At 39.4% G+C, this 26,320-nt stretch overlaps 1 protein-coding gene across 2 annotated transcripts in view; it reads right to left on the bottom strand.

Annotated features, from left to right (window-relative positions):
- plxna4 (plexin A4) overlaps nucleotides 1–26,320 on the bottom strand; it is a 230,127-nt gene that overhangs the window by 42,329 nt on the left and 161,478 nt on the right. For both annotated transcript variants that reach the window (XM_007564424.2, XM_007564425.2), the window contains exons 8-21: nucleotides 24,809–24,908; nucleotides 23,801–23,915; nucleotides 16,098–16,298; nucleotides 15,301–15,397; nucleotides 12,894–13,084; nucleotides 10,036–10,187; nucleotides 9,237–9,360; nucleotides 7,995–8,131; nucleotides 7,410–7,577; nucleotides 6,525–6,618; nucleotides 3,661–3,897; nucleotides 3,224–3,370; nucleotides 1,884–2,118; nucleotides 1,598–1,740 (exon numbers count right to left, since the gene is read on the bottom strand). In XM_007564424.2, coding sequence (XP_007564486.1) covers nucleotides 1,598–1,740; nucleotides 1,884–2,118; nucleotides 3,224–3,370; nucleotides 3,661–3,897; nucleotides 6,525–6,618; nucleotides 7,410–7,577; nucleotides 7,995–8,131; nucleotides 9,237–9,360; nucleotides 10,036–10,187; nucleotides 12,894–13,084; nucleotides 15,301–15,397; nucleotides 16,098–16,298; nucleotides 23,801–23,915; nucleotides 24,809–24,908 — 2,141 coding nt within the window. The remainder of the gene's footprint in view (nucleotides 1–1,597; nucleotides 1,741–1,883; nucleotides 2,119–3,223; nucleotides 3,371–3,660; nucleotides 3,898–6,524; nucleotides 6,619–7,409; nucleotides 7,578–7,994; nucleotides 8,132–9,236; nucleotides 9,361–10,035; nucleotides 10,188–12,893; nucleotides 13,085–15,300; nucleotides 15,398–16,097; nucleotides 16,299–23,800; nucleotides 23,916–24,808; nucleotides 24,909–26,320) is intronic.

Genomic DNA, 26,320 nt, shown 5'->3' with positions numbered 1-26,320 from the left:
TCTGAGCCCACACCATCCCAGCACTGTTTATAGTTGTAACTTGCAACATGTGCGTCTTTCTCCCGCCCCACACACACACACACACACACACCATTTCTTCATAAACAGCACCTTAGGAGATTATGTTTTTTATCTGTCAGTAGCACTCTGGGTAAGACAGCATTGCTTTGCAGCGAATGCAGCTGTCAGCCCACATATGTTCCGTCTTTCTACCTTTTCCTTGAGGTGGTTGTAATCTGCCGGGAGCTATTGTTCAGTTGAAAGTCTAATTTTATGCAGCTTGTCAGAATGTGTTTTTGTGTTTGGGAGTGTTGGAGTATTAGTCGCTTGCGAATGCGGGGTTTTCATTTTTTTTTTTTAAATTACTGTAAGGTTTTCTGATGTGCAAAGCTAGAGGTACCACTAAATGGCTCCAACTTTAATTGCAGCAAAATTAAAGTTGGAGTCTTTAATTTTTGCAATCTTTGGGCTGATTACAAAGATAGTCACAATTAGAACTTTATCAGCTATTTCATAAACTAGCTACCATTTTTCTTCCATGGATTTATGTTGAGCTGTCATAAAAATGCATTGTAGAAATGCAGCGGGGGGAAAAAAATCCAGGACTATTTTAAAAAGGCAATATAATTATTTGACTACTATTTAATATGCCAGTTTTTAAATATAAAAAACGACAAGAAAGAAAACTTCAGCAATATTTTAGTGCCAAGAATTTTCTACGGCTTTGGTTAACGCAAAGAAAAACTCCATAATCTTCCTTTCACACCTCCCCATCAGCACTTGGCTTTAAATTATTCGGTGCATCAATAATAATTAGGTGGTCATCAACAGCCAGGCAGTTTTTCCATTATGCTCTTTTTCCACATTATACTCTTCATATAGTTTGATATTTGTGCCAATTAAAACATAATTAATACGGCTTATTAGTGGGAAATTCTCATCAGGGATGGGATAGTTAACTCTGAAGCCAGTGAAATAAGGGCCCATCGTTATTGTAATGGAACAAGATGACCTGTTTAATCATAGTTGTCAGTCAAAGTTACCAGTGAGGATAAATGACTTAATGTGTTTTTTTTTTTCATTTTGCATTTCTCCTGATGATTGACTTTTAATTTGGTTTTGGGGATAAAGGGGGAAAAAAAACACACCCAGTTACCATCTCATGTCATTTATCATTATTAATGATTTCATAGTTTTGATTTGAAGTCTATCTTGTTCGCTTTGAAATAACTCTTCTGTCAGCTATCAGAGGGCTTTTTGTTTACGAGGTAGCAACAACAGCCAGCATCTGCGTTAATTTCACCTACTGCGACCCACCACACTGGTAATTTGTTTGCTCATTTTGATCTCATTTCCAAAAGGGCTAATTGGATTACACTGCTGTTTGATGAAGACTGAAGAAAAGGAGTCATATTTTATTTATGTGCTATGTCAAGGAAACAAAGTGTGAGATTATGTTTTATCAGCTTGGAAAAAGTTCAGGAAAAACCTTGAAACATTTTTGCTTTACAAATTTGTGCTGGAATGTAAATCTAATCATCTCTTTTTAAAAGACACTTTGCTCAAATATTGAGAGGTAAACAGAAATATCTATTACCTCCAGATCTCTCAGTACAGGATGCTCCTCGATGCCTGGAAAAAGGACCCTCATGGTGTAAGTCCTGTAGTCTAGAAAGGGGATTCCAGCTCCATCTAGGTCACTGGTGAGCTCATGAATGTCTGTTTGAAGCTCTGCAAAAGCTGGAAGACGACAAACATTTTGCGTCAATGCACATATTTGTTGAGCCAAGAAACTGTTACAATCTCGACACAAAACTTGTTCATTGACGACGACTCAAAGGTCATAAAACGAGGGGATGTCCATTTTACGTGAAGGTTTTTACCTTCTTTGCACTCGAGTGCCACGCGTGACTCGAGGTTGTCCATCTGCATTTGGAGTCTCTTCAGAGTCAGGTCGCTTTCACGAGACTTGCGCTTGTAGGCGATCAGGACCACCACGATGAAAAAGATGAGCAGCGCGCCGGCCGCGGCGATGCCGATGATTGCCGTGCTGCTGAGCGGGCTGTCAGACGTGATGTGGACCACGCCGGGGGAGAATTCGATACCGCCAACACGCGCCTCGTCACAGAAAAACACGAGAGAGACACGTTCTAGTGCTGTAATAATTTCACAAAAAACATCCCTAGACATTTTCAAAATCAAACTTCTTTCACATTTTTCAGATAAAAAACAATTAAAGAGCTCATTTATGGCCAATTATAAACATCATCATACAAAACTTCACTTCAAATTTATGGGAGATATTTTAACAGTGATCAAAGTTTAACGTTGGAACTAATGAATGGATCAAATCCTGGTTGGTTTGAAGGACGGACACGCAAACTAAAGACTTTGTTGACAGTCGGCTGGACAAACTGTTGGTTGTTTGAATGGATAATTGGGCAAAACTGATGGTTGATTGTTGATTATGATGAAGAAATGGAGAAACAAATGGATTCAATCACTTGATGGTCAAATATATAGATGGTTTGAGGGAGAAACTGATGATTAGTAGGAGATGAACAGATGAATAGATGTGTCAAATGTTTAGACAGTGGAACATGTTATCTTTTTCACACTAGTATTTTTTTTTTATTTTTCAACTGCTATCCAGACCTAACCAATCATCTCCAGGCTGTACGGAGCCCCATCCATGCATAACTTTGGTTACCTTTTCAGTGGAATATAAAAACATCTCATACTGAATGCAGAACACATCACAGATTTCACCAGGTGTTTCCTGTTAGTGTTTCTTAGAAATCTAAACTATTTCAACTGATCAAACTGAAGTTCAAACTACAGAGAGCGTCGCAGATGGGAGCGTCTACACACTTCTGTTTATTTTACAGTGATGCGTTTTTATCTTTCTGCGACGCGGGGTTCAGGTGGTAATATCAGGAAATGCTTTGCTCAAAGTGGTCTCTCTTAAAGCCACAAATGGAATCTTTATTGAGTTTGCTTTGGCCCTAATTCTTCTTATTTGTTTGTCTTTCGTCTGCTTGTGGGTACCAACAGGAACCACGTGGCTGATTGGATTAGAACCACGCTCCGTATGAGAGCAGACAAATGGATAGATGGCAAAACAAAGAATGTCTGTCTCTAAATCTTTCAATTGATTTGCAAGACTGTTTGTTTTCCTTCCCAGCAGAGTCTAGACATTAGTTTATGCTGTATTACCACTTACCAGGACTTTGTGGCGACCAGTCAGGTTGGGTGACTCGCAAAGAAGCTGGTTCTCTGACACCGTCAACATGCAGGGTTTGTCTCCAATCAGGACCGTGTAGTTCAACTTTCCATTCCCGCTATTAGTTGGCGGAAGAAAGTTTCGTCCCTGCAAAGACAATTCATGCCCTGTTTTCAATTGTTCAGTTATAAAAACGACGAGTCATTTCATTCAAATCATATGTAGCTTGAAATACAGGATATTAAGTTTATTTTAATATTTTCAAAGTGAACTTTGCTCCAGGTGTCCTGATTAGTTCACACACAAACCAACTCACAACACACCAATATTGTTATAAACAAGTTTGACAAAAATGCTGTGAGCCCATTTTACAATATTCACTAAACATGAATCAAAGTCTACAAGAAAAAGTGTGTTGAAGATGTTGATCGACTTACTTTTAGTATGATCGGTGACCCCGGTTTAAGCTCTTGGACACCAGAGGGACTAAGTGGCTCAAATTCAGGGTTGGGGTAGTAGATAAAGTTGGTGTTGTTGAGGGCCATCAGGGACTGCACATCGTCCATTTTAAAGCCAAACTCATCGGGTTTTTCTGGTACTTGCTGCCTGGCCAGGCTTATGGACAGTTCTGGGACCTGACACTGCATAGTTGTGGAGCTCAGCACCTGACACATCTTGAGGACACAAAGATAGAGGAAAATTTGAGTTTGCAGGTACATACGTCTTCTTGCCCCAGCAGTTACAAGTCTTGGGACAATTTCCTTTTGTTTTTGTTTTGCTTACTCCTCACCCCGTCCTCTTTCCCTGTCAATTTGGTTTAGTTTTGGTTAGTTTGCGAAATATCTCTCTGTAAAATGGGCAGCTTCAAGAACTCTTCCCTGATTTCTTCTACATAAACATGTGTGCCTCAGTATGGCCATATTTGTTGAGTAAATAGTTAGCAATCCTGCTTCAAATGTCAGCATACTCTTTACTGACATTTGAATATCAAATATACCACAATAAGACATTATTTTACTTCAATGTATTTAAATATAATTACATTTGTAACATCTTACTTCTAATGTACTAACATATGGATGTTTAAAGGTAGCAGACACACTTAATCTCTACTGATGATCAATCCAGCTTTAAAAATACTAAAGTTTTGAAAACATAATATGCTTAGGACATTTAGTTTGTTTCAATTGGATGCCACAAACATTAGGTGGTTTAATTTACATACTGTGTTGACAGTTTATATGAAATTTGCAGCTATTTGTTCCTTTTAATTCCTTTAATATTTCTTGAATTGCTCAGTTGAAGATGATAAACACCAACTTCAGGTGTTCAATTCTTTAACTCCTACAAATAAAAAAAGGCAGATTTTTTTTTTTAAAAAAAGTCTAAATGTCGAGCCTGTTGGAGTCTCATTCCAAAGGTGGTGATAAAATAATGCACAGCTGGACACAGGATGCAGTTTCATCACTAGCAGATCAGGAGTGACAACTGAGTTTTACCTTTCCTTCATTAGCCTCTACCAAAGACCTCCCCAGCTTTTCTTCACTTCATCCTGTGATACTGCGATCCTTCCCTTTTCCTCTTTGACGCAATCTCTTCTTTCTCTGTCCAACATCGGCCACATTTCTATATTTTCTTCTCTTGTCTTGTCCTTCTATAATAGTCTTTGCTGTTGACTCACATTTGATGTATGAAACAATTTTAAACATTTATTTTTTTCTTTGTTCTACTTAAAGTGAGTCTTACTAGCAATGACAGATTGATCTATCACTTTAATGCCCCATGCCCCTCTATATCCTCCTTACATCTTCATCCCTCTCTGCCTGTCAGGACACTGACAAATCAAACTGCAGCACAGGTCTCCCTTGCAGACATCTCACATCTCCACAATAACCCCTGCCATGCAGTCATTCAAACTATTACCTGTCACTGTAATTGGCTCCTTGAACATCAGACTTGACAAATCCTGCAAGGTCTTCAGGACATTACTGACATGTATAAGGCAACGGTATATGTCAGGCACCAGAATGTAGGGGAGGAAGAGAGAAAACACTTCTGTTTTTTTTTTGGAGAAACGTCACTAAAATCACTTTAGATGTCCAATTCCGTTTCTTTTTTCTCCTTCTCATCCACACCCATCTCGGTGTCGCACTGCAACAGGAAGATGTGAGGCAAACTAGGTGGCGACAGTTACCTTTAGACACAATGCCCAGCTCATGTGAGTGTGAGCACAGATGTTAAACGTGCTGCAAAGTCACGCTCAAATGAACCATGAAGATGGATAGCATTACAACCTTTTTGTTCCCCTCTTCTTTCAGTGAGATCAAACAAACTCTTGTATGACTTTCTCCAGCTTTCTGTGAGAAAATTGCAGATTACAGTGATACTATTTGTTTTGGCACATTGTCACAAGTTTTCTTCTTTTTGTTTGCAAGAAAAAGTGATGTGATTAAAAGCTTCTTAGTAGTGGTGAAACCTGATTAAAATATTTAATCTTGCTGATTGCAATGCCTGTAAAACTTAATAGTGGCAAAGTAAGCAACACTATCCATTTGAAAAACTTTCTTTGCTGCGAAATTATTGAATCGGAGACATCTTAGCTTCACAACAAAATATTGTTTTTAATTAATTCACTTAGGTTATTCAACCATTAGATTGGCGCAATACTACACCCATTACGATTTGTACTGTTTCAGGAGCCCCTGATCTGTAACGTTTTGAAAAAATACTTCTTTAATATGAACTGTGAATCCTGGGATGGTCTGTGCTTGCTGCAATATGTTTTGCACAGAGATTCAATGAAAGGTCATTGCACAACAATCATCTTTTCCAGCATGCCACGTGATCGTCTTTACTGGCTCATCAAAAATGCACAAATATTTGATAAGCCACAAATATATGCACAAATCGGAACTTTTCTATGCAAAACAAAGCAAAAAAGAAAAAGAAAAAAAAGCATGTATTAAACTATACGGATTTTGTGAATTAAAATTAACACTTTCAAACCCCTGCCCTACCTTTTTAGAAAATTAAAATTACAAAGCTTAACTTCATGTTATGTATCCAAAAGAAGTTTAGGACTATGTGGTGTGCAGACAGCTTATTATTCCATTTGTAGCATTAAATATGAAGATAAACTTAACCGAAAAAAAAAAAAATCACCCTTCAAAAATTCTTTGTGCACACTCAGACACAACATGCAGTCAATGTGTTTTCATTGTAGGTTAAAAATAAAAACATTTTAACCTGTTTCATGTTCAGATTTCAGATGAAGGAATATTGGTGTTTTGCAGTTACTTACGCTGAGCGATTCTTGGCTGTTGTATTTAGCTCTTATGATTGGGGTCTCAATGATGTCCAGGTTCGTTCCTGTTACCATCACCGGAGTATGACCACTGAAAGACAGGCACTATTTCAGAGATTGTTTTGACAAATTACTAAAGTATACCTTGAGCCTTTTCACATTTCCTTACAACCACCAAAGTGTTGCATATTTAGAGGCTGACATTTTTGGCCGCTGTTAGCAATACGCAGCTCAAACTCAGTCAGATTGGATGGAAACATTTCTAAATAGTCGATTTTAACTCTCGTCACAGTTTTTAATTTCTTTCAAAGCTGTCCGCTGACGAGGCCATTTTTTGATTAAAAACAATCCTTCAGCAGCTGCGGCAGTATGTTACAGACTGTTCCTCTGCTGGGTAGTAAACATCCACCTTAGCCTCCAGTCTTTTGCAGCCTCTAACACGCCTTCTTCCAGGAGGGACCCGTGTTTTGCTCCATCCATCAACTCTGAGCAGTTTCAGTAACCCTTCTGATGAAAAGCATTCCCAAAGCATGATGCTGTGGAGATGCAGTATAACTCTGCATACCTTGGTTGACCTCAGACAGTTAACCAAGTTGATCATGGCCATGTCTTGATAGGTTTTGCAGTTGTACCATACTGCCTTCATTAAAGGAGCTGACAAAATATGAAAAAATAAAGATGTGTAAATGTAGCAAATAACTGTGGGATGCAAAAGAGAAGCTGTAGGTTTTCTAAGACGTACAACATTTATAAGGCATTTTTAAACAATTTATTTTAACTTCATAAGCCTGAGGCCTGCTCAACAGAGATAGGCGCTTCCTCCAGATCCACAGTGACATTAAATCGTTTGTCAAAATGGGAAAGTTCCTCTTGGTGACATACCTATAGATGCTCCACTCTGGCTCTATCTTTGTTATGGTGGGATCCTCCACATACTCAAACTGCAGATCTTTCTGGAGTTGGGCCTTGTCTATGCTCACAGACACAGATACCCTTCCGTTGCCATGCAGGGAGGCATGCGTTCGGCAGGTTAGCCACTGTCCACCCCTCCTAGAAAGTAGCAGTACAGAATTAGCTAAATAAAACTGCTACGTAGGGATAATGCTGTGTAACCATTGAGAAAAATATATGATATTGAGAGGTAATAATGTAGCTTCAGTTTAATAGCTTTTTATCTTGAAAGTTTCAAAATCATTAAAAAACAAAACAAAAAACAATTTAATAACCCTGGATGGATGATAAAGTGGAGCCGAGTACACGGGTTATTGAATAAACTCATCAGCATGAATACTGATAAAACAACCTTTTTCAAGATGACTTTATTTTTCCTCCAAACGCAGCTCATAACCAGAACTGTCAGAGCCATTAGCTGCCTACGCTTTGATGGAAGCCGACTTTGACTGAGCTTTTTAATTGAGTCTTTGAAGAGTTGATTGGCAGGGTCAACCGAGGCATGTTCCCACTAACCTCAAGTAAGTGCACGGCTGGTCCTTAAACATAATTGACACGTTGCTCCCAGCGTCCAAGTGGCTGCCTGTGATGTTGACAATTGTTCCCCCGGAGACTGGACCACGGCTCGGCTTCAGCCCGGTAATTCGCGGGATCTGTGTTGGGAGTCGCATAGTAAGATCAGTCACATTAAAAAAATAATAATGCTGATGTAGGGAGACAAATGTTGCAGATAAAAAGGCTGGAAAGAGAAGTGTTGAAACTTTTGATGAAAATACGAGACAGGCGTTTTTATTTATTTTTTATTTTTTAAATGCCTACTAGGCGTTTCTTTAAATCTTGCTTCTGCGTTTTGAAGCTTAACTTACCACCTAGCACCAAGAGTACAAAAAAAGTTAAAAACAAATCTGTTTAAAGAACTGTTCCTTTTCACACAAAAAGTTTAGACAGAAAGTCATAATAACCGCCTCATCATTCTTGTTTATTGAACATTACTGGATAAAAATGTGCTACAATGTGTAGCAGCAGATCCCACTGGCAATAGGCACAGGCAATAACATGTTGGAAACATTATACAATTGCCACAGCAGTAGTTAATCAAGTCCAGTCGAAGCTGGACATCGCACCGATCCATTATGATGCCATCTGGCATTCTTATGGTCCCATCTAAAGCCTGTTGTGTTGCGCGTTTCGATGCAACATCTCATACCTCTGTGAAGAGGGGCCTCAGTGAGAAATAAACCTCGGCCAGTATCCTTTGAAGGGTAACAGTAAAAATGATACCATAGCATAAAAACAGGTCCATAAAAGCAACCACTGGAAATGTATTCCAGAATGCGGAACTGCGTTGGTGACTGGAACTGTGCTGGGAGAGAATCGAAAGAACACAGCAGAGGGTGTAATGTGTTTCTTTATGAGTTCGTGTCGGAAAACGCTTTTAGAAACATCAGCTTTTCTGCCTCATCTTAAACTCGTTAGTGGGGTGCCGGTCACGCCTCGCAACTGATCCACACACGAGAGAAGAGCCATCATGTGGGAACGGAGCCACGAAACCGCAACATATATTAGCACGGTAAGCGAGAAGAGAGAACACCTGACATGGAGGCGCTAAAATGAATACACTTCTGGAAGAGAGTCAAAACTCAGTAAGTCACATGTGCAAAGTTAGAGGTTGGTTGTTGTTTTTTTTTTTACAGTCATATGACTAACATTTAAGAACTGTGATATGAAAGAAAATCTCAGATAAAGACAGACACTCACCACAAAGTAGTAGTACTTGGATGATGTTGCCATAAATTCTGGTCTGCATGCTCCAACACCGACACACACCTGTATGTTCCCAGTGTACTGGCTCAGCTCTGCTCGCCCCATCTCACAAACAATCCTGGCAAGAACAGAGTAGAATTACTGTAGAACGCATAGAAATTCACACTGAAGTTATTTTAGCCTTGAAACAAAGTAAAGAGAAAAACTGATCAAGAAGAGCTTACATTGTGATAAAAAAAACCTTACATGATGCACCGTTTGGTAGTAACTTTACCTCCTATGATTGGCAAACTTGAGGGAGAAAAAGCAAAAAGTCTCTCCCTTTTGCGTATGACCTCGGCTACAGCTACCTCTGCTGGGTCAGCACTTGCTAAGAAAGTGCTGGCCCACAACTTCCTTTCTAAGCAGAAGCACTGTGACTGTTGATAAGCCAACTTTAAACTAATTTGACAAATGGCACCTGCAAGAAGCCCGAGCTGTGGATTTAAACTGGAACGTCAACTAAATCTGACCTCCAGAAATTTCTAAAAATGATTATTGGACTGTAAGGACAAATGTATGTGCAGCTGCTTGAATGTTTGTCACTAGAAATTATAAATGTATGAATTGGGCTCCAAGGTACACCTAGCATTCAAGTTTTATGCACTTCATGTATCCTTGCTGACACCTCAGTTTCCTCTCAAATAGTTTTGTATGTAAAAATGACATCAGTTTGACAACAATTTCAAGTAAAAAGTAGTAATTGATGAGGATCTGATTGCTAAATTATTTTATAGTTAAAAACATCACTTACTGTTCCGCAGGGATGTAACCGTCACGTATGGGGGTGCAGTCCACGTCGGCCACCTTCACGTTACCCTGAATCTCTCTGAAGTCCAGTCCAAGATTTTCACCACGGATCGTCACAAGTGTGCCGCCTTCCCTGGGACCGCGCAGAGGGTTGATCTGTTGGCATCCAAGCCTCGATTATTTCTGTACTTTTGCTCGTTTAAACATTTAAAACAAAGCGTTTCCCGTGCAATAGTTTGAAGAAAGTGTGAAAGCATCATCCTGCGACAGTTGATATGTTTCTACCAGCGAGGGCAAGTCTCTTAGCAGGTTATCCAATACAGTTTAAATATTTTCTTTCTGTCAGTTTATTGTACAAGAGCATTCATAGCACAAACTTTTCGCTTTTGTTTTTAAATTCTACAGCCACAAACTTCAATGTATTTCATCTGAACTTAAAAAAGTGGTCCATAGTGGTAAAGAGGAAAGTAATTAATACATGCTTTTCAGTAAAAAAAAAAATCTAAATAGTTTACTATATAGCCTTTTTTGTTTCTCTGTTACCCCTTAAGACAGTCAACTGGAACCACATGTTTTGTGAAGGTTTATAATGAAACATGTTAAATAGGTTATTTTGGTCAGACAGCAACCAAATGTAAAAAAAAAGTCCTAGTTTGAATACTTTTATTGAGCAACCAATGAGATCTCATTCATCTTGTGAATACAATTGTCAAGTTTTACAAAACTAATACATATGAAAAACCACAACAATGCGTGACTATGACACTGCACAAAATACCAAGATTGCAAAGTTGGTCATTTTCAAGAGCGCCAACTACTGACTAACTACTTCTGAAGACAATAAGTACCTCAAGCATTCTTTGCTTGCCACAGTAATTACTTCCCAAATGCCACGAGCATTTCAGGAGCTCTCCTAAAAGTGCACTGCTCATTAGTGCTGGATTGTGGAATCAGTGTATTAACATAGGACCTATTCAGAACCAATAGATACCTAAAGTGAGCAATTAAACCTAATAATTAGGCTTGATTTGTTGAGCTTTCAGGGGAAAAGTGCTAATTGTTTGTGTTTGCACATATTCCAAATAAAGAGACAATTAGCTACAAAATGAACACTCCAGAGGTTAAAGAAGCTTTGGGGTCAACATCATGTCCTTTTTTTAAATGTGCATTTCAAGTTTACAACAGTCAGATAAACTCAGATCAACATAGATCGGGTGATATCATCACAGTAATCAAAAGCGTCTCTCATTGCAGGTAATGTGGTTGCAACATTCATTACTACTTTCTTACAAAACTACCTTTTGAAGAGCCAGTGTGTGTGTGTGTGTGTGTGTGTGTGTGCATGGGTGAGTACACATCATCAAGCCTATCCAGATGGATAGATGTTAGAAACGGAGACAGAGTAGTCTGTCCCCCATCAGTCTCTGCCAAGTACAAGTCCTCCAGGCTGCAGACCGGAGCCAGCTGCAGTGGCAGCTCTCCCCGTTTCTCAGCTCTGTGTATATGTGGCAAAGTGACCCCCCCTGTGGTTTTCACATGGCAGGTAGAGTGCTGAGCAAATGAGTGGGTTTGTCTTGGAGCACAACATTGTTAAGGTATTCTAGAAACTTACTGCATACACTAAAAGTATCGAAAGAATTAATTACTATGGTTTATTTCAAAATGTAGTGGAATAAAGCAAACTGAAATAGCTGAACTTGGAAGGGTGTTAAGCTAAATTTTTAAGCCAAGTCATGAAGAAGTGTGGAGTCTGCCAAGTAGGAGATATTGCTATGAAATTGTTCAATGCCTCTGATTAATAACGCTCCCTACAGGTTTCTTGAGAGAAAAAAAAGCCATTTGGGAAAGGGTTGCAATACATCCAGTTCAAAAAAAATGCACACAATGCCCTGTGGCTCCCAATTCATTAGAAAATATATTTGACTTAAGAGGGTTGACTTAAGAGAAATAGAGAGGGAGGAGGAAATAAGGCTTTGATTAGATATTTGACTTTGACAAGATAATTGACTGTTTCGTAGAGGCAAACAATCATTTCCCCTTTTCCTTTTATCTTGATATGCGAGTCGCTTTCTCGTATTGTTGGTGGGAGACGTCATTATAATTTACTGCATTCGAACGCATTAAGGGCTGGCTAGTCTTGGGAAAGTCCTCACTCCACACTGCTCACAGCTTTTATGGGGGAGATGAGAAGGCTGCAAAATGTCCTGACTGCAGCCTCAGGGATGCAAAAAGACATACAGTCCCATCTCCTTCAATAAATCCACTGCTTTGAGTGAAAGCAAACACTGCAGAGCCCCAGTGATGGACTGAGGCAGACTGGCTTTACTGCTTTACGAGGCGCAAAGGGTGTAAAGCATTTTTTTCCCCCTCTTTTTGAAAGAGTTCATGTGTTTTGTTTGTTTTCTTTTTAGTTTTCTAGGTTAACATTATTTGCGAGCATGTGAGCATTGTGAGCATGTGAAACTGAAGTCCAATTCCTTCAATTCAGTGTGTGAATTGAACTGTTGCGTAAAAAGGAAAAAACAAAAGCAAACTGTTTTTAGGGATTTTGTGTGTTATGAAGCAAATCTCAGAAACAGACATGATTCGCAGGCAAGCTACATCGCCAACCGTTTTTGTTAGTTTTACAGTAAACGTTTGAGCTGGTTAACAAAAACGTGGACACTGCCACATGTTGAATGACTTTAAAGAGTTTTCTGTACAGTGGATAAGAAGCTGGATGCTTTGAAATGAAATGTGCTGTGCTCCCAAATGCTTCATAATATGAATTCTGACCACCACTCACCACTTTAATCACACTTTACTACTTTTTGGGTATGGTTTTGCGTAGCGTGCATGTTTCTCCTGGCGTTTTCGTCTCACCTGTGTGATTTTGGGGTTGGTGCATTTGCTGTTGATCCCGTTGGGCTCGAGCAGCTGGTTCTCTGGGAGGAGGCAGTGTTGCTTGAGGGTGCAGCGGTTCTCTCCTTTGCACCAAACGCACCCAAACAGTGGGTCTGCTTTCAGACATAAACCGCAGCTTCCACGCTGAGCATCACACTTATAAAGATGAACTGCGCAGTAAGAAATAAAAGGCGGACAAAGAAAATGTGGGAGGGAAGGGAGATCAAGTTATTCTGGAGAAATCACTTAAAAAAAAAAAAAAAAAAAAACCAGACCGCTGTACACGACCTGAACTCTTACAAATATCTCATTATTCCTGCCATCATCATCTCCACGCACTCGCATTCCCTCCTGCCTTGCCTCGCCGGGCTTCCTACAATGCCGTCTCCTGCCTCTCGTCACCCACCACGCATTTAACATATCATCTCCATGGCAACAGACCAGCCATTTTCTCTTTTAATTGCCATTAGATGCGTGTGTGAAGTGCCCATCAAAAAATGCCCCGAGAGATGCTTCCTCCGCAGGCAAACAAAGGTAGGAGGCGGTTTAAGAAGCGTTCTCCATTTCAAGCGTCTCCTTTGTAACTTTTGTTGCCTCTTTGATTCTGCACTCACGCTCAAGGATATATTTTTGCGGATGTGTTTTTTTTTTTTTTTTACACAGACACATGTAAACACAACCACAAACACCCTACAAAGTTTGCCTTGCAGCACACGGTGTCACTTTGGCACATAATCCACATTTTAACAATAAATTTCATGAGTCTAACTCCACTGCCATTGGAGAAAACAAGGGGTTGACATTCGGAGAACTAGAACCCGCCTCATACTGATGTTTTCCTGGTACAGCATAAACTTTGCAGTAGTGAATTTACAGCGGCTAAAATTGAACAAGTGCAGCTCAAAGGCACATATAAAAAAAATAAAATAAATCAGCAGCAAATCTTCATTTCAGTAAGTCAGATACAAAAAAAAGTCAAGATAGCGCACAGTGTGTTGTTTATGTCCTGCAAATACAGGAAGGGGAAATAAATTAGAGCTGTTTGTAGAGACTGATCATTTTTAAAGTACAGGTGAATTTAAATAAATGACAGTACAAAATTATTTCAGTTATTACATTCAGAAAGCCAAGTCAATACATTTGGCAGAGTCATTATACACAAAGCGTTATTTTCCTAGAGTTTCACCCTCGAAATTTTGACGATTATAGCTTACAGGTAATGAAAACCACCAAATTCAGTTCCTGAGAAATATTTCATACAAAACATCCTTTTACAAAAAAATAAAAAATAAAAGCATGCCCATGCACTCACTATTTGGTTCAGGCTGTTATTGCACTACTCATGCTTATAAATGTAGCATCAATGAAGATAATCAGCCTCCGGCTCTGAGTTATTAAGCAAACCCAGGTTGGTTTTAATAAAAGCCCTTCAGCTTGTCAACCCTGGTGTCTCTCATCTTCTTCTGAATAAAACCCCCAAATACTCTCAATGGTGTATAAGTCAAACAAGTTTCCTGGCCAAACAAGCACAGGGGCACAGTGATTATGTAAGCTGGCACTGGTACTTTTGACAATGTGTGAAGGCAGCATGTCACACTGCAAAATAAAACCAACAACTAATGAGCTCGTAAGCATGAAGTGTTGCAAATTTCCGTGGCTATGTTTACTGGACTTCTTAATGCTTTTTCCTTCCACTTAACCTTCTATTAACATGCTTGGGTACTTTGCTCAGTGAATAGCCATCTGCATTAGCAATGTCTTCTGCAGCTTGGATATCTGCTGGAAAGCTGCCAATTCATCTGTCTTTCCCAATGTTGTGCAGGCCGTAGTATAACATGTCTGGATTAAAAGCAAGTTTTAATACTCCACTTTTAAGCTAATTTTTTTGTGTTTTCCATTAATAAGTCTACAGCGATAGGAGGAGTTTGGCAAAACTAAAGAGGAAGGCATTAAGGACACAGAAAATTTAATCACAAAAGTCCTACGGAAATAAAAAAAAAGAGAGAAAGAGTAATATTGCAGAGAAACATATAAAGTGTAACCCAGAGAGTTGGAATAGTAATTTGCAATGCAGCCATATGGGAAAAAGATAGACAAAGCGAAAAAAAAAAAAAAAAAAAGGAGGATGTGTTAAAGTTAACCACTCTTCATGGCAAAAACATCAGGAAATAGATGCTTCACCTCAGCACACCACCACCTGTTGCTATGGAGACAGGCTGCAAGGGCAACAATTGGGAGGCAGCAGACCCAGTGTATATATCTTGATGCAAGTTTGTGAGGACACCACGTCGGACTAAGTGTAAAGTGAATAAGTTGGTGAGCAGATGTGTTCGCATGTGTCGCTGCACATGAGCACACCGACGCCTGCATACGTCTGAACGCTCACCTTTGTTGTGGGCGGGGTTATCGATGCTGAAATCTCCGTTCCAGATGACGGTCAGCTCCACAGGAAGACTGCTCATCTCCATCCCATCGTAGAAATACTATAACCATGGCAACCAGAGAAGGAATGAGTGGCATTGCAGAGAGAGAGGGAAATGTTTATGCTGTGCATTATTTCTGTGTTCAAATGCCGTTAGTGCCCGATTTCCTTTTTCATCCCAAAAATACATCAGCAACAACAGGTGGCTTTATACTCAGCGAACACACACACACACACACACACACACACACACACCAGAGAGTGTTCAACGATTAGATTATTTTTCATTTGGTTCTGTAACACCAGCAGCATGAGAAAGGTTGGTGCTAGAATCATAATTTTCTGCTAAATTACAGTTTCCCTCCTTCACAGCTCAATCAAACTACAATGTTTGCCCTGTACTGTGATTACACACCCAATCCCACCGACATCTTGACACGCACACATTAACACACACGAACACGCAGAGTGATGAAGATAGACAGGAAGATGGAATGTTATTGTATCAACAGACGATTAGCAGCGAGACAAGCATAAAGCCTTTTATGCTTGCTGTCAATGCATTATTCACTGAAAGGATGAAGCCTCAATAAAGGGGAGACGTATCTCATATAATCCCTTTATACCGGAAGAACTTAACTCACCTTTTAACAGTGGAAATATCAGTGAAAGGAGTACAAATTTTGATGGCAAACACGGGGAGTCTTTATCGAGACTGGTTAGGTGAGCGAATGTGAGCCGTTGCTGTTGCTAATTCTTACCGATGTGTTTTGACACTGCACTGAGGAGCTGTTAAAGCGCAGGGCAGGGACTCTGTGCTCATTTCCCTGGATGGTGAGGAGGCACTCGTACCCTCTCTGCCCAGACTGTGGCTGGGGTAGGTTCTTGGCCCGCAGGGTGATGGGCTTTACCACATTGACTGGGACCAGTATCCTGTCTGCAGGCAGCAACTGTGGACAGCCCTGAAACAAACAGAAATGTTGGGTTATTGTTTAGAACGTATGAGTAATATTAAATCGTGTGTTCTAGAATATTGTACTAAAAGTAGACAGTAAGGAACCTCACTGAAAGATATTTCTGTGTAAGGATGGCAGCTTGTTACATGAGAAAAATGTATCTCCACTTTCTACACTGCATATGTTTGCAGTTGTGTTGTCTATTTTCAGATAACGGACTTAACGGCGCTCCGAGATGCTCAAAGCTTTGATTATTATTCAGAAATTGTGCTCTGCTTTAAACTTCTCCACATTTGATCCCTGACCTGTTTTGTGTGTTTCTTGGTTTTCGTGATGAAGCATGCGTCGTTAATATCCTAATTAAATGGCAGACCTGTTCACATTCAGAAAATGAAGGACAAGTCTGCTCTCTACTCTACTGATACTATCCTAAGGATGGAAGCATCAGTTATACATTGAAGCAGACACTTAAGTTAGAACTTTGATACTAATTTGCTAGATATCCAAGATGCATGCATACTGAAGTTTTTTCTTGTATTTTCAAGAAACAAAAGATTTCACAGATGTCTCCAAAGTAAGCTTGCCTCCTGTCTAAGTAGGCTAACAAAAAGGCAAAGAGAGAGGGAGAGATCAAAAACAGGAAAAAAATATGAAAGGGATGTTAAAGGATAGGACAAAGTGACAAGTCAACAAGTAAAACAAAAAGCATTAGGACAGCAGAAAAATCTGACAAGAATAAATGTAAGGTAAAACGGAAGGGGGGGGTGGCAAAGACAGGTAAGCATAATAAATACAGAACGGTTCCCTGAACACAGGGAGGAGAAGGGAAAACAGGCCAGCAGAGAGAGGAACAACAAAAAGACCCAAACTGAAAGCGGCAGGAACACCATTAAGCGCATGCGACAGGGAAAGCTTTAGTATGTCTAAGAGAGAAGTGCAAAGAGGGTGAAAAGAAAGGGAGCAGATAAGAGAAGCCCCCTAACGGATGGAGCCGGGGAGGGGGGAGCGGGAGGGAGACGGGGTTGAAGCAGAGCACACGTTGAACTGTGCGATAACACTTGTTTGAAGTTCATTAAAAGCCACTTGATTTGGGTAGGCTGAGTGAGTGACTGACTAGTGAGTGACTCAATCACGTGGTGAGAGAGCCGAACGTTCCATGACACCATTCACAAAGTCATTATAGATAAATGACACACAGAGGGGGGGGGCGAGTTCAGCGGTGGAGGAGAGGAAGGTGGCGGTGACTGTGTGTTTGCTCTTCCAAATCTCATTTTCCTAAGAACGAAGGGTCATATTTGGAGAATGAAAATGAGCGGGAGAGCAAAGAGAGATGCAATCCATTCTTAATCACATCTTTTTCCAGTTAATAGACATGAACAATGGGGACAATAAATCTGATCTGGTTTGTGGAAATGAAAACACGGAAAGCACTGGAGTATGACTCGACGGGGGCGCCTGAGTGGAATCTATACGACACAGATCTACGGCGATAGCGCCGTGAAGGGATGATGGGACTGAATTTCACACACACATGCCAAGATAAATGTGTGTAGGACCAAGTTATAATAACTTGGTTTCAAACATATAACAAACTTTGTTTCACATATGATATCTAAGCATTTTAGTAAAATATGCAATTTGAAATAAAAACAGTAGATGATCCAATTGCAACAGAATAAATAAAACAATTTAAGCTGTTAGATTAATGTACGATTGATTTTTTCAATCAATTGTAAACTTAAACTTGTAAATTTAGCTATATTGCTAGCTTAATACACCAATATCACTCCAATATAACTCGTACATAATGCAAATAATTGCTTGGACTGCAATAGATGTTATTTTATGTACATTCAGGCATTTTCAGTATTCACTTTTAAGGGTTTAGACAAACAAAGATCGTATATCTTCCTAGTTGGCTCGAAATTATGATGTCGCTCCGTGTTGTTGAGATTTATGTAGACGTTTAGCTGATGTAATGTGCACGGTTTTATTATTATTCCCCACATGCTTAAGTGCAAACACCCAAAGAGTCAGTGGTTTACTCAGACGCCTACTTAGACGACAGCACTTAACATAAATATACTTCATATCCCACCGCTATATGGCAAGAATATTGTACATCTCAATAAAAAACAATTAAAATCTTATAGATTAATGTCCAGATTTGTATCAGACTGGACTTATCACTGACAACCTATTGTACGGAGTATTGTCAAGAGGAAGGTGAAAGACGTCAGACCCGATGATACAAACAGGCACAAGTCTATTATCACAGCAAACAAGGCTTTCAATCAGAAGACCCACAGATCGACTGCCTTCAGTTTACGCCACATTGACGCTGTTACTCATGCAAAAGCATCATGACCAAATGCCAAGTCCATATACTTTACAGTTTATGGATATCATTTTTTAAATGGTTAGTTTTATGTAATATTTAATCTTTCATCTTTTTAATTACCTCTAAGCTGCAAACTTCAAAATTAACTCAAATACATTTTTCCAACCCTGGAGGATCGTTTGCAATGTAATTGATGCCTACTTTATTTTAAATTAACTCATCTTTGGTGAGTTTTACAGAATTGAGTTGAAAAATAAAACTAAAAAAAAGAAAGAAAACACCTCTCATGTGGCAATGACATGCTTTACATTCTGTACTTCAAATTTTAAAGTGAGACACCGTAAAGAGTTTTCATCCAAGATTTTTTTTGTTTGTTTTTTTTTCTTTGTGAAAAGTTTTGACAACCTGTTTAATGGATTATTTAGGAGAATGTGGAGAACTGACAGAAAATGTTGGGAAGTATATAGTTTCATCTTTCAATCCATTTAATTAAACACAACTATTTATCTGAATGGCCTTTCACACTAGTGAGGGAAAAGATGTCCGCTACATGGTGACAAAACCTCTCATCCTCATTTCCTTTCAACCTCTTTATACTTTCATCTTGCTGAAGAAAGACCAGAGAACCAGATTTGAAAAAAAAAAAAAAAATAGACTGAAACTGTGTCCTGTGAATGTGCATTTGTGTGAAGCCGTCAGTGGGTTTGAAGCTGTAAATATTAGTGACGGGAGATGTAATCAAGGACTTTACCTGAAGAAGAGAAAAGTACCTGTAAATAGCAGGACGCAACATAAGTTCAGCATAGAAGCGACTGAAAATCAAAGTTGCCTTTTGTTTTGTCTTTTGCTCTCATATTATCGCTCTCTTTTCCCCTGATCCATTGTCATTTTCCATGTTCGGAATCTATTAAGTGTGAGAAACGTGAAAAAAGAGAAATCCGGAAGGGGCCAAACAGTTTTTCACACCACTGTGTGTGTGTGTATAAATATATAGACACATATATATATATATGAAAAAAAACAGCCAGTGCAGTTCACCTAAGGTTCATCCCTTCTCAGTGACCAATCTCGTGATTCGCTCTACTCTTCCCCGACTCCTTTTCTTCTTGGGGACCTACTTAGATCAGATAATTAGAGACTGGTGGGAGGTGTGAAGGGTGGAGATGTGGAAAGTGACAGCGAGTAGGAAGCAGAATGGGAGCTGCAAATGTAAAAGCCCTTGGCATAGTTTGAAGCTAAAGGGAGAGGGAGGGTGGGCGATGGCAAAAAAAAAGAGAGAAAGGCCCATAATTACAGCAGCGCAGCGTAAGGTGTGAAGATGAAAAGAATCTTAAGTTTTCAGACATGTATGTGCGCACCAACACCCTGTGGTAACCTAAAGCTTCCCAGTTTCTGATTTATCATACATCTATAACGTAGCCTAAGGCAAAAACACTCGCCTCCTTTCTCTTTGCTAACTCCCCCTGCCTGCAGCTGCTCCTCCTTATTGCCATTACTTCACTTTTAACCTTAAATAACATTCCAGTTGTGTTATTTTCTCCTAATGGAAAACAAACATTTAGAAAAATCTTCTTGTATTGTTTGGCTTGGTTGTGAAAAAGCAATTTATCTATCAAAATAAAAGTTGAGATAACAACAGTGCAACAACAGCTGAAGAATTAACTTAAGTGTTCAGTGGAAGCACAAATCTTTAACATTTAAAAATCATTTTCTTCCAAATTAATCATCATTTTCAGGATTGTTTACTTTTTTTGCTCACATTTGTGGCTATTAAATAGAAATAAGTGCAAAACATGTTAAAAGTTGTAGAATTATGATTATTATTATTATTAGGAGTTCAAATGAAAGTCAGAGTAAACAGCTGTTTACTCTGTTTACTCTTGCTGCCACAGAGTTTCAGCATAAATTTTCTCCGCTAGTCACAGGATTTCAGAGGTCTAATGTTTCTTTTCAGCTGAGCGGTATAGTTTGGTTCGGTGTGGTTTGGTACACTATCATTTGGTCCCGGGAATTCAGGAGAGTAATTCCACCCCCAGCTTTACTCTGACTGGGCAGGCGGGGATAAAAAAAAAAAGATAAACCCGCACACTCAATGTTGTGTCATGTTGGTACGACGACGAACATGACACTAATATTTTTTTGTGCTTGTCGCAAGCAGTAACAATTTTCTGTCCCCCAGTCAACAGACTTTGTTGTGTGATCCTAGTAGCTCCACCCTAACAGTATTGAAGCCTTGCTCTATGGACCTACAACTGAACTGGCCCAGGAATGGATTGGTACCAATAGTGCACCAAACCACACCGACCAGTGCTGTAACACTTATTGAAAACGAGGCATTAAGGGTCTGCAGCATAAAGGCAAATCTTATTAATAGGTTGAAGCAGTAATAACTTTAAAACTGTTATAAAATTCCCCAAAAATAATCTTAAAATCAATTCTAAATTCACTGATTGCCAGTACAGAAACTTGAATGTTGATCCTTCAGTTTCATTACCTAAACAACTCCAAATTTCCTTTCTTTTACTACTGCTTCCTTCTTGCATATTGCCTTCGAACTCCTCAACCCTCAGCTCAGAGGATAACATTGATTTCCCTATGAATTGAAATGAGGCAGTTCTCTGCACCATTCCCATCCAATATTGGCAGCTAACAGCTATTACAGTTGGCATTTAGCTTCTTTAATAAAATTATCCTGATCACTTGATCAATAAGTTGCTGGTAAATAAACTTCGTGACATTGATCACCGCCGCACAGTCAGGAAGTGAATAATGCAGGGAGATGAAAAGTGCGGTACGAGGCTGAGAGATAGCGAAATGAATTCAGTGACATTAATATTTTTGTGTTTTCTATCTCCCTACCAGCCGAATATATTAGGGAAAGACTTGGCAGCAGCTCAGGATATGAACATGCTGTGTTGTAGACAGGAAAAGAAGAAAGGGAAATATCCTCCTGTGGTTTTCATCAGACAAAGAGAATGGGAAGTGTACCCAGTTTCATCACTTTCTTATGGTGATACATTGTGCTCGTATTATGGATATGGACTACAGTTTGAGGAAGACGGCAAACACGCTCTGTACAGTGGATGAACGAGAACCATCGATTCATATGGCAATGCATATAAACAGAGGGGAACCGCTGGCTCCTTCATTAGTGTATTCCAGTTCAGCGTCATGAACAGTCTTTGTTAGAAAGCCAGAATCTCTACGTCCTTGAGATGTACGGAGGGCAAACAGGCCAACGTCTGATCCCTGTGCCCATATCGTTGCTGGCATGGATGAAACGCCCAGGCCTGGCTTAAACTCCACCCTGCCCTGCATACTAACATCGAGCTCAAGCAGTGGGGAGATTCTGCTGGCCTCACTTATTAACATAGAGTTAAGGGATTATTGAGATCACTGCCTCAAATCCCTTAATTGTAATAGTTGACAAAAAAAAAAAAAAATCTGTCAGCAGAAAGAGGCGACCTCATTTTATTGCAAAGTTGACGCGTTGCCTTTTGTGGGTGTGTGTTTCTAAGCTTTTTATGCATGTGTCGGAAGCATCATGTCTAAACAGCATGTAAAATCTGTCAGTAAATACATCACCTTGGAATTAAAGGGTTAATTAAAAGCAAATTAAAAATCATTAAGCCCGCATGACACCTGCTTTTTAAATCCCTCTTTATTTATTCTTTTCTTTTAGCCAGCACACAATATGAGAGGATCCGCACGTTATTAACCTGAGTCAATACTGACCACCAGTGCGTAAGCTAATTAGAAATGTAAACCTGCAAAGAATTTTGCATGGCGAAACTAAGCAGACAGTTCAAAAAGATAAACCACACGGAGGAAAAAGAAAATAGAGTGCAGGTTGAAATGCTCAAGGGGAAGGAAAATGGGTGGAATAACACAATTGAGAGCAGACTGCTCATCAAAAGAAGCAATCTGGCTGAGCTTGTCTCTGCCCATCGTACGCCGTCTGCCAACCCAGACATGAGCACTAGTGATCTTCATCATACCTCACCTCAGGCTAAGATTAACAGGCCACTAAGTCCCTGTACATCCCTCCCCTGAAAGCCACAGCGAATTGGCAAAGTACAGGCAGGCTAACGCTGCCACAGAAACAAAAGCGCAGAGTGGAATTGCAAATAACTGCATCCTGAACCCACAGTCTCAAATCTCGGGCATATATCTCAACCTTCCCTGACCTCCCATCTTTTCATGAAGGCTACAGCAGTAACTGAGTGAAATCTCCACATGTGCCCATGTGATGGGGAGTGGCTGGGTTGGAGGTCAGTCGCTTAGCGTGCCCCTTCCAAGCGCGCGGCTCGTCCTCTGCAGCAGAGCTGCCTAATTACAGCCGGCTCTGCTTCGGCGGGAATAGAACTGCCTGCCAATATTATTGATAATTCACAAAGAGTAAGCTGTTGCAGGGAATAGGGATGGGCATGTGAAACGACTCAGTTTTATTAGCTTCCAGTGCCCTTTGAAGAGCAGTCAAAAGCAAGATATGCCAAGAGACTCTTGCCAGATGGAGGTACTACGACTGAGAGGTGTTGCAAAGCCTTTTAACACGACACTTTTTGCACATGAAATCTAAGAATGAAGATATTTCTCGCATGTAAAAACATTTCCGTTCATTTTGTTTCACCGAAGTCAATTTACGACCCACACAAAAACGCATTTTAAGGATGGTAAATATACATGAATAAAATATGGTTCCAACAGCTCAAAAACAGACAGTGTTTTCAACCCCAGCCCTAATTTACTTATCCTCTTGCTTCCCTGGTCTACAGTATGTATTCTTGTGCACACTGACCCATTCTTGAGTGGCATAACATTTGTTGGTAATTTCAGTTTTAAAACATTTTTATTACCCCTACAAACTTGAGAGCAGGTCATGATCTCAACTTTACAGAACAAAAGATGTCAGGGTCTATCTAGTTATTGATCTGGGAAATCATTTTCATGTGAGGGCCTGCTGGTGGGGGCTTAACCCTATAGCAAATTAAACAATTAAGAAGAAGCAATATTGCCCTCATCACAATTACTGACTGTCTTCCATTTCAAAATGAGAAGAAATACTTGAATCAGAGAAGCTTGTGCATTCTCTAATGTCAAATAGCTGAAGAATATATGAGAAGCAAACACATTTTCTTAAAACTATTCCAGTTTCAGATCAACTGACCTCGGGATTCTTGACTCGGCCCTCCTGGAAGGAACAAGTGCGAGGGTCATGGGTACAGTCATGCCTAAATTTACACCAATGACACTTGTAGGGACTGCTGACACAAGACAGACACCTAAAAAAGGAAAGATATTTTCAATTACCAAGGGATGTTGGAAAACAGAGAAAAAGCTTAGAAGCTTCGAAGATGGCATGCAGTCATGAGGAACATGGTCATTTCTGAATTTTCAAAGGGCATTTGACAGCTTTATTTGGGAAAGCAGAATAATTATGCAATACACAAATTCCGTGCTTATAAAAATATATTTTTATTGGACTTTTTGTCATATTTTAGACTTTCTATTATCCACACAGAGGTCATAACTATAATTACTGTGGAAAATGCTAGCTGAAATTTTGCAAGATTAGTAGTTATTGATAATTACTTCATTTGGGATTGAATATTCAACTTTTAAACATGAGCTACATAATTTCAATATGGTTGAGACTGTTCTGTTTTCTTTCTTGGTAGAAGTCAAAATGTGAACTAATCCATCCCAAAATGTTTGGTTTCCCTAAAACCAACATTTAACCTGTAAGAATATTTATGAACATCTTAGAAATACACCCACCATAAATTCAGGTAAGTACCAAATTCTAATCTTTGAAAAATGTTCACATTGTAACTGTACTATACCATCCAAAAATGTTCAAATACATAGTCAAAAGTCAAAAATGTAAATGTCTGTGCAGAACTGTAATTATGTATTTAAAAAAAAAAAGAAAAGAAAAAAACAAGATAGCTATTTCATGATATAAGGGGTGTGGAACTATAACAATAGGCCTGCAGGTGAGTCTAAACTTTAAATGTCAAAAGAGAGAGAAAAAGGCTGGCTCGAAATGCTACGTTCTGAAATCCCTCTAGAGCAATGTTTTCATTCTGGAGCTCCTAAATAGGTACATGAAAAAAAAGTAATAAAACGCTGCAGCAGACTGTGATTGAAAAAACAGCAGTAGAGGTTGACTTACGACTTGTGCACGCTGCAGTTGTAGAAAACAAAACTGGCATTTGCAAAAGCCAGACCGGTCTCCTTGGACTTGAGATAGAGCTGAACAATCTGGTGGTCACCTGAGAAAAAGTGGCAGATGGTCAAAATTGAAACGGTGTTTTTTTGTGTGTTTTTTTGTTTTTTTAAACACTTCTCGAACAAATTATTGATATTTACTGCATGAAAATGTATTCTAACAGCGTTCATCTGTTTGATTCTCCAATAAAGAAGCAACAGGTGATGATCTTGTTGCATTGACACAGGATGTATCTTAAAAGGCGGGAATTAATGCTACAGTTCTGTCAAGTTCCCCTTTTTCATGGAGCTGTGCATGAAGTTGTGCATAGACATGTCCCTTGGGATGGGCAGTATTCCCACTGAAATCCCTTTGAGAACATTTTTTGACAAGTTAAAAGAAAAACATGAAACGGCAACCATGTGTGTATTTTTGTGCAAGTGTATCAACGCGCACCTTGTCTGTATTAGGTGTGTCTTTTTGGTCTGGCACTAATGAAGGAGTTCATGTTTAATTCATCAACACGTCTACACATCTAACTGCTCATTCTCTACCTCTTTGCCTCTCCCTCTCATTCCTACTATCTTTACACACAGGTCTCTTCACTTCCTCCCACACTTTGACTCCCTGTCCCCTGTGTGTCTCCCTCCATCTCTCTAACAAAGAAGGAATCATTCATCAATCAGAGTAAAGCACCGGTGACAACGGATCTGTCCTAATTAGGCCACCTAAATGTTACCTTGAAGCCTGCTAACACTCTCCATCTTTCTCTCTCTTCATCTGCTGTGCACCCTTTTCTTTCTATACCAAGCTTTGACTAAAAAGCGCTAGTAATAACAGATGATCAAAGACTCAAATTTAAGAAGCATTTTACTCTCTCTCTGTAGCAGAAAAACATATAGCCCACATTTGCCCGTCTGGGCAGCAAAGCTTTGTGTGTGTGTGTGTGAATTGGTTTTGGTGTACATATTTACACATTTATGTTTGCCTTATGGCAGTATTACCAGCTTTACACGTGGCTGACACAGCAAACATTTAGCAAATGTTTGTAATTCCCAGAATTTCAATGTCAGATGTGCATCTTTACATGGGCACTGCCTGTTCGTGGATTAACAAGTCATACATTTGTTCACAGCAGCAGATATGAGGGGGATTTTTCTTTCGCTTTGTTTCTGTGTTCACTTGTTAGATTAAAGAAAATATGAAGATATGAGTTCACAGATTAAAGTTTTAGAGTTCAGATCCAACAGGTTGCAATAAATGTCAACCACTCACTTTTATAGACTTTTTGGCCTGAATTATCTGAATTCAACATCTAAAATGGTAAAATGACCAACAGAAGATATAAAATATATTTGTAAATATATTATTTTACTTGTAGCTGAGTTGTGTCAGAAATGTTTCACCATTTCCCTCAATTAAATTATTAGCAACGTTTTTGATGATGGGAACCCAGACACACACACACACACACAC

Source organism: Poecilia formosa, unplaced genomic scaffold (assembly GCF_000485575.1).
Source record: "Poecilia formosa unplaced genomic scaffold, Poecilia_formosa-5.1.2 Scaffold159, whole genome shotgun sequence".
NCBI lineage: Eukaryota > Metazoa > Chordata > Actinopteri > Cyprinodontiformes > Poeciliidae > Poecilia > Poecilia formosa.
Note: the sequence above shows the minus strand (reverse complement) of the source record. Positions and strands in the feature narration are given on the sequence as shown.